The sequence below is a fragment of the Protobothrops mucrosquamatus genome, unplaced genomic scaffold, assembly GCF_001527695.2.
Source record: "Protobothrops mucrosquamatus isolate PMUCROS unplaced genomic scaffold, P.Mucros_1.0 scaffold75, whole genome shotgun sequence".
Classification (NCBI taxonomy): Eukaryota; Metazoa; Chordata; class Lepidosauria; order Squamata; family Viperidae; genus Protobothrops; species Protobothrops mucrosquamatus.
The window spans coordinates 553340-562726 of NW_015386452.1; the positions used below are offsets into that span (position 1 = coordinate 553340).

Here is a 9387-nt window from a genome sequence, read left to right on the forward strand (position 1 = left end):
ATATATATATATATATATATATATATATATATATATATATATATATATATATATATATATATATATATATATATATATATATATATATATATATATATATATATATATATATATAAATACGTATAATCTAATAGTCTCTTTGAAATTGTTACAATGTTATAATTTTAACATTTTAAATCTTAAATCAAATTTAATATTTTAGTTTTAATTTTATATACTGTTTACATGCTGATTTTATACTGTACAACACCCAGAGTCCTTCCTTGAGGGAGTAACTGAAAGAGTCAGTAAAGGATATATGGGTGATGAGAAGTTCTATATATGCTTAAGATAAAGTCAAGAGAACACTTAAACTACAGCAAGATTTTGTTTTCAATGTTTCTCATATGCACAATTAAAAGAAAGATTTAATACAGATAAAACAGTAATGGAGATTGAATAACTGATTCAATGAAAACGAATTGTGTACAAATGGACATGTGATTGCAAAAATGTACAAACTTTGTTGAAATTTAAAACTGAAGATGAACAAGTCAAGGATTGCATAATAAAATGGTTACAATATACAGATGGATGAATGGGAGAGAGTGGAGATAAAGAAACTAAAATTTACAGTATATTACACTTTAAAATAGATTTTTAATAATCTATATTATTGCTCTTAAAATAACAGAAAAATAAAAAGCAAAATAAAATAAAATACATATATTATAAAAAATAACAAGTGCTTAAAAAGTGGAAAAATACATGAAAAATAAAATATAGCATTAGAACAAGTTATTCTACATACATTATCTAATAAACAATATATCTATAAGCACATATACTCATATATGCTTATTTAACCTACTGTAACCTACTCTAGTGTGTATAAGGGGATGCCATATTTCCTTATATTTATACATACAAAGTCCACGTCTATAGGCAATCCGCTCATTAGTAATTTAAGATACAATTTTTACAGAATGATGTACCAGTGGTATTTGACACCAGAGAATTTATATAACATGTATAAGACACCTAGTCAATGTGAAAATGAGATGTTACTATTTTTTCAATGCTCCGTTTTATTGATTTTGCTATCTATTGGATTATTTTAGTTTGGCTGTCTATTTGATTAAATGTTTTAGCTGTTTTTATGTTTTCTCTAGAGTTTTGTATGTCGCAAAGAGTCCACTGGAGTTGGGTGGCAAAAAATAGAAAGAAAAGTGTGTATGTGGGGACAAATACATATAATAATGCATTATCCTCATAAAGATCAGATTGGCTCCAACTTTGTCAGTCTAGCCTAAGACCTTAAAAACTTGGTTTTGCCCCTGGACCTAGGGGTGAATCCATGGAGTTGAGCCCAAGGGGTGAATCCATGGAGTTGAGCCCAGGTATTGGTTATGCATCTCTTTTTAACCCAACTGTTGTTTTATATGTTCCATTTTTGGGGGGGAGGGTTCTATTTTTGTATTTTTTAATACTGTTAACCACCCAGAATCATGAATTTGAGATGGGCAGCCATGTAAATTAAAATAATACATAAAAGAGTGCTATATTGGTGCATTATTAGAGCTGCCACTTAGCAATAGCAGTTCTGACGTCAGAACAGCCATCATTAAACAAGGATCATATGAATCGTTATGCAAAGATCTCATGTCACTGTGACTTCTGACTTAACAGCTTTCCCAGACTTTGCTTGCGTGAAAGAACAAGGTAACTGGATCTGATGGAGAGAATGTAGCAAACTGCAATTATACACAAGTGACAAAATAAGCAGCTATACTTTTTATTAATGTATTCCTCTGTAACAGAAATGTTTACCTGGGAATTCAGGTTTCCAACATATACAGTCCTTCTAATTTCATCAATCTTGGAAGGATCCACATTGCCCATAATGGGTGGCTGGGGTATGTCTCCAATGGCTGTAATGTTATGATCCAATGATGCTGCTGGTATAGCTCCTAGTGGACCAAGGGAAATTCCTATCTGTAAATAGAAAATAGGGAATATAGAAACAAGCATGGGGTCCTTCTTCTGCTTTGGATCAATAAATATATATACATATTTAAATTATTTAAAAATAATATAAAAATTATCTGAAAACACTATAAAAATACCATAAAGTACATCTTCAGTTTTAAAAAATGGAGGAATAATTCTTTGACTTCTGGGCAATAAGGCAATATTCTTAGCAGAAAAGCTTGTACAAAGATTGAATAACAGAAATACTACAAAGCTTCAATCTTTTTAAAGCTAGAAACTTTAGCAGCTTTCTATGCAAGACGGTACTAATCTGTAAAAATTCTAGCTTTAACATTACTTTTTCTATTTTCTTCTGGTCCTCTTTGCTAATATAGGCTTCTGATGAAGTCTAAATCTTGCTATATTAAGGATTTTGGTTTATCCTAATAAATGCCCCACCTTACTTTGGATTTTAACACATTAGATTGTGTAAAAGCCATCCCTGCCATGGACCACTTACCAAAAATGTAACTGAATCAGCTGCATTATTACATCCAGCATTACTTACTGAACTCACAGGAGGTGTTGGTATAGGAAGCAACCCTCCACCAGGAATCAGACTTGTAATTGTTGGGGCAGGAGCCAAGAGAGAGAGGGCTTTGGCTTCATCTGGAATTTTACCTGAAGAGCAAAATGATTTTGTTATCAAAAGTAAGGCCACCTTTCGAATTTTATTCTTCTATTTACTATTTCCCTTCAACTTAAATATAATAAAGAAAAAAAAACTACAACAGCCTTTTAAAAAAGCAAAACAACACACGTTTTTCTTTCCCCTACTCCACTAGGAACAGTAAGTGAGCAAAACTACAATCTCATTACCGGATTTTTACTTTAAAAACTGAACAATGAGTAGATAATTATTTAACACTTTGAGCTATGGGTCACCTGTACTGGAAACTTAATGTTCATGAACCAAACGATATCAAGCATGGACGCTTTCGCAGGACGTTGTTTCACGGTGATCGAAAGGAGTGTTACACATGACAACCGTTCGTGTTGGCTGCATCACTAATAGCACACAGAACATCAGATACAGAAAAGAAGAACATTTTTTAAAGTTTAATCCCCAGAAATGGCAAATAACCAAATCAGTCAAAAAGAAAAAATAGGAAACAGGAGTGTGCTAAGCAAAAGCTGGCCTTTTCTTCTGCTGAAAGTGGCTGTGAAAAATATTGCCAGTTGATCACCAGTTGTCAATCTAGTACAACAAATCAAGCAAGGCAAGAAACATAATGATTCGTAGCGTAAGTACTTTGACCTAACAAGGCTCACAGTTCTGTAGCATTATGAAGGATAGTGTAATCTAGTCTTTACAAAAATATTTACTTGATCACTGACACAATGTTTGTTATATCTGCATAGTGTCAGTGCAACAGATGACTGTTGTTTTTATAAGATGACAAGGAGATTTTGTCTCTTGTTATACATATTCAGGGAGCAAGGCTTACCTCAATAAAATTGCTCAAGTTCTTAATTCAGAAATGCTTCACATTACGGATTGAAAATCAGGATAAAAATACTTTAAATAATTTAAATAAAAATTATTTTGCACTATGGTTATCCATATTTAAATAATGGATTACTACTGCATTGATCTTTACTGAAAATGTACTTTAAGGATAACCAGTTTATACTACTCTTAAAATGCTTTACAGCAGCTAACTACTGTATTTGTGGATTATGCCCAAACAATCCAAAAGTAAATATTTTAAGCACAGACTACTAAGCCAGATATTACACACTGAAGATGGCAAAATATTCTGCCAAAGAGCCACCACTGTCTGACATAACTGTTACTTATTAGAGTAAGCATAAGAATTTAAGTCAATCTGGCCTCAAAGAGATCCATTATCTAGAATTATAATGGCATTTATAATAAGAAAAAATACACAATATTTTTTTATTATTTATTTTAAAAGCCTCACCAATTAATCCACTAATGCTATAATGTTGATGTTCCATTAAAAAGCCAAAGATATGATGTAGATAACAATGCAGATCTCCATATTAAGCTCAAAAAAGTTATTCCACTTCAAAAAGGGGAAGATGTTTCTGATGTTAAAAAACTGCCTGTAGATCTACATTAACTTTCTGACAATTTTGAGTTTTTGAAGGATATAATTTAAAGCTTTTTATATATAAAAGTTGAAACACTGTAGGCTTTGGCTGAGAGGAAAGAATAGACCAGCAACATAAAAACCATATTACAGTTTCACTTGATTGAATGGATTTAAAAATAATAGGATCTTGACTGAAATGGTAAGTGGACTGCATTTAAATGAAAGTATTTCAAACCCAATTCCCTATCGTTCTATAGGCCCATAGAATTCAATTGCACATTCCAAATTAAATGCTTATAAAGTGCAGTCTTCCATGACTGTATCTAACTGGGATTTCCCCTACTGATAAAAGACATTTTAATCCAATCGAGGCATCCATCAGTCAAAAAGGGAAGTAACTAATTTTCAATGGTTTCCCTCACCCCTGTAAATTTCCTCATTCCTGGAAGCAGTATGGGAAATGATACAGAGAAGTGAAAAGTCATAAAGTAGCTTCTCTCACTTAATTAAGGAACTTTTGATCAGTGGGTGGCCACCAAGTAAATATAACAGCATAGCACCTTATAGTAAATACCTAACTTTCTAAGCTATCATACCTACATGATACTAATTTACTAGAAAACAAGCCTTCTTTTAAAAAGCAAAAATATGAATATCTATCTTCAAAACTAAAGAAAATAAAAGATTTTTTTTTAAAACATCTGCTAAATATAGACTTACATCCAGAAAGGGGCCAACTGTACCTCACTGAACTTGTGCAAGACTCAAAGTTTTATTTCAGTAAACTATTCCAGACTAAATATAACTGCATGTTTTTGGTGTAATCATAAAAAGGTAAGAATGAAAATTCATAAAAATATATTTCAATAGTTGTTTTTGCAAAGAACTCTTTAAGTGCACAACACTCAGCACTGGTGATGGCTCAAATGACACTTAAAAGCAATGATGTAAAGCATGGAGATGCACAAAACAGTTTTTACTCATAACTAGACTATGTCATTTTAAACTGATTAGTAAATCTACCTACTACTTTCAATCTGTGTAATTTAATTCTGTCAATTTAAAGCTTCTATCAAAAGTTTTAGCCCCTTATTTTAAGTCACCTTTATATTTCTAAATAATTTGTAGCTCTAATATAGATCCTGCTGGTCCATTAGATCAATCAAAATTTCTCGTAAGATCTATTGCTAATTATGTAATTCCCTGTTTATTCATAAAACTATCAGAGCACAGTAAAATATTTTTATTAAAGAAAAAAGATATGCAAAACTATGATAAAAGATGCCAAAAATAATTTGTGAACTCTCATCCCTGTTGCAAAAAAAAAGAGTAACAAAAGGTATTGTTCTTGGAAAGTTTCTGTAGAAAATATTCAAATTCTATGTGTCTGTTAATCCGAGATAGACTTTCATAATCATGTGCCAAGATGCAAGGAAAAAAAAAATAGTGATGCTTGTCACCTTCTCACAGAATGCTACAGTGAAGAGAAGACAATATACAAAACAAACACTGGTCAGCACAAAGTTATTTTGAGTATTCCCTAATTTTTTTTAGATTTGTTACAGAAATTAGTATATTGAATATCAAAATTAAATAAATAGAAAACCTATTAGTCTTGAAATAACATTAGCCTTCTTGACATGTATCATATTACCAATATATTTATATACTCTGCAGTTCAAATCTCAATGGGAAATCTCAACAGGCTTCCATAAAACTTAGACATGAAGAAGAACATTTGCTCAAATACATATTTTGAAAAGTAACAGAGAGATTCAGGGTGGGGGCATAGGGATAGGAAAGTTTCTGAAGACATTTCAGAAGAAATGAAGACTTCAAAACTAAGCCCAAAGAAAGCAATAATATAGAAGCTGAATTATATGGAGATAATATAAACAATTTGATCACTTCATTTGATAATCAACATAGTCCTAATTAAGAGAAATTATTTCCACTGATTTCAAATTTTATAAGCTTAAAATTGCACTTACAGTTTAAATGCAAAGTCTAAACTGACTTTAGAATTATGTCAGCTCTTACTGACACAGTATTAGTTCCACAGGATAAGTTTAAAATGAGTTATGAATTCCTATAACAGAACAGCATTTTTACAGAACTGAAAAACCAGTTCACAAGTAGAAACAAAAGAATTACAGCAAAAAAGGGACAAAATTAAAAAAAAGAAGAAGAAAAATAAAGCAAAACAAAATAATAAAACAGAGACAAGGCGTCCATCTTCTGCAGGCCAGACTCCGTTCTCATTTCCCCCATGAAGTTGTCACTTGGCGGCAGCTTTAGTGGCATGGCAAACAATGCCTAATTCAGGCAAGTGTAACAGGTCTGCCTTGGCCAGTCTAGTCATCTAATAATGCACAAATATCACACAGAGAAAACATACAAAACCAAATTAATAGTCAAAATCCATCTACCAGAAAAATGTGGACATAAAGTTTAGAATGATGATTAAAGGTGGTATCAGATGTATTTCAATCTTGTCTTCTCTCAAACTAGACCAAAGTCAGAGAGAAATCTCAAATACACATAAAATGAGAAGGGGACCATGCATTTTGACAATGTGATGTTTCACTGTATCCAAAATCACAAAGTTAGTCATGAAGTATGAATTATGTATTTGACATCATTTTTAATGTTCAGTGAAGCCATTGCCATGCAATGCTGAGAGTAATACCCTGACAGACAAGATGAACATTTTTAAAAGGTCTCAACATTCCTCCCTCCCCTTGTCTTTTTGTGTCTGGATTTTGTACAATAATAAATCCATAAATATTAGCTTTCACACCATTTGGATTTCCCTACATCCTATGTAACTCTCCACTTTTCATATGAAATTCAAGGAAGCTGCTGAGTTTGCTAATATACAAGCCTATGGATTTGATCTGAGCATTTTACTTTAATAAAACCTTATGAATCACTTGTAATTAATCTCAAAATTTAAATAATTAAGACATTATATTTACCCAGCACTGACTGCAGAGGAATAGCTTTGCATACTTACTTTGGAATACCTGCTAATAGGCTTACTTTTAGTAGGCTTATTGGTAGAATAATCCTTCCCAATCCAAGTATCTTTCCACTGTGTTCAATGAATTCCTCAAATTCTCAGCCAAAACAGCTGGCTAAAAATTCTATTAATTGAAATTTAACATATCTGGGAAGTACAAAGTTGGGAAGATCACCACATAAATTCAGAGGTTTGGAAAAAAGAATTTACTCTGGAGGAGGGAGTAAATGCCAATGATTGCTGCATTCTCTTCAATTGTTTTACATGTATTGATTTTGTATCCCATGCAGTTCAATTGGTAAATTATAGACAAAATTCAAACTGATAGATTATATGCATAATCCTTGATGTAGTATCTTATTGACTTTATACCACATAATAGGGAATGCATTTTTAAAAAATCTAATAACTCGTTGAGGGAGGAATTATAACTTATCTAAGTGCTATTGTAATATAAATGACTTTGCTTTCTGTTAACTCATCTTATTATTGAGCCAAATATAAAGGGAGAGTATAGGGCTAAAGAACACCACTAAATCCTCTGCATTTGTCTAGTAGCAAAATACTCAAGTTAGTAAAGAGAGATTTTTCAGTTGGAGAAATCTGTGTCTTTCTGAACTGTTTTTTGCATAATAATAAGCAGAAGGACAGAAATTGTCTTTTGATATGCTCTTCTACTCCAGGCATGGAAACTCCACAGATACATGAGAGAGATATGGTATATTCTCTGTTGTATCCTTATCAGAAATCAAATATAAAAATACAAGCGAGATTATAATTTAGATCAGAAGTACAAATCAATATATTAAGACTAAAAAAATTCAAAGATGTACAATATGTAACCTTTGATAACTATGCTAGTTTAATGAAGCTACTCCAATATATTGTTGTAGACAAAGGGAATGAACACAATAAAGCAGTATTTTTAAATATTTGCTCTTCCTGAATAAACCATATAAAATATCAGTACAAACAAAATGAATTAGTAAAAATCACATCACTTAACTTACTAATATTTTTAAGTCATCATTCTTATCAGACAATTTTGCTTTTAAAATAAAATAAAGAAACTCATTTGTAATACTCTCTATCCAAATATGTCCACATTTTTGCACTAGAAAAAAACTGTTACTTAAAACAGAACTTTTCCACATTGTGTTCCCTGAAGTCAAAGTATATAACTGTATTATAATTAACATATTCCATTCTATATATAGTGATAGTTGGGTATAATGGTTAAAGCATCAGGCTAGAAACCAGGAAACTGGGAGTTCTAGTTCCAGTTCAGACACAAAGCCGGGTGGGTAATCTTGGGCCAATTCCTTTCTCTCAGCCCTAGGAAGGAGGCAGTGGCAAACCACTTCTGAAAAACCTTGCGAAGAAAACTGCACGGCCTTCTACAGGCAATGAGAATTAAACACGACTGAACGGAAGGGGAAAAAATCTGTATATATATTTGCTTTATTTTCTTCACGATACTTAATCAAAGATTTCACAGAATTAAGTTTATCAAGAATTGTGACAAAATTATAAGGACTAAGAAAAGCAAGTAAAGATGTAACAGCACCAAGAGATACTTTTTTGATATTTGTATTTTAGCAAATAATCTTCCATAGCCCAAAGAGCTATGAAGCTAATTTAAAACAAAAATAAAAAATGGCCTTCATAAAACAAACTTTCAGATTACACACAGGCCTATCAAGGGAGCTTCCCATTCTACAGACCTTCATTAAAATGATAAACAAAAACTATATTAATTGGATAAAGACATTACAAAAGAAAAATGGAAAAAAATAAACAAGTGAGAGAAACTGAAAAAGTTCCAGTAACAAAGGAAGCCAATAGACAGGCTGCGTAGAACTGCTCAGATGGTTTCTGGAAAGCAAAAGTTTAGCATAAGCTAACAATGCTAAGATCAACAGAAAGGACTTTTTTAGATATGTTCACAATAAATAAAAATGAAGATAGCAAAATACTAACAGATAACAAAGTAAATACAGTTAGTTGTTTTTTTTCAATGAACAAAAGAATTTTGTCAAGAAATTATGAAAAACAATAGGCTGAGATGCTTTAATTTGGAGTTGTACTCTGTAACCCAGGGGTGTCCAAACTTTTTTCAAAGAGGGCCAGATTGGATGAAGTGAACGTGCTGGAGGGCCGAACATTTTTCCAAACATTCTTTGAACCATTACAATTAAATGCAAATGAATTATTTTATGCCTCTTTCCTCTCCCTCTCTTTCCTCTTTCTCTCTCTCTCTCTTTCCTTTCTCTTTCCTCTCCCCCCTCTCTCTTT

General features: G+C 31.9%; 1 protein-coding gene across 2 annotated transcripts in view; it reads right to left on the minus strand.

Moving 5' to 3' along the window:
- Nucleotides 1–9387, minus strand: part of SREK1 (splicing regulatory glutamic acid and lysine rich protein 1) — a 37250-nt gene that overhangs the window by 16195 nt on the left and 11668 nt on the right. Inside the window, exons 3-4 of one of the 2 annotated variants that reach the window (XM_015812204.1) lie at nt 2519–2631; nt 1810–1974 (exon numbers count right to left, since the gene is read on the minus strand). In XM_015812204.1, the coding sequence (XP_015667690.1) occupies nt 1810–1974; nt 2519–2631 (278 nt within the window). Of the gene's footprint in view, nt 1–1809; nt 1975–2470; nt 2632–9387 lie in introns of both variants that reach the window. The other variant, XM_015812203.1, reaches the window with a different exon arrangement.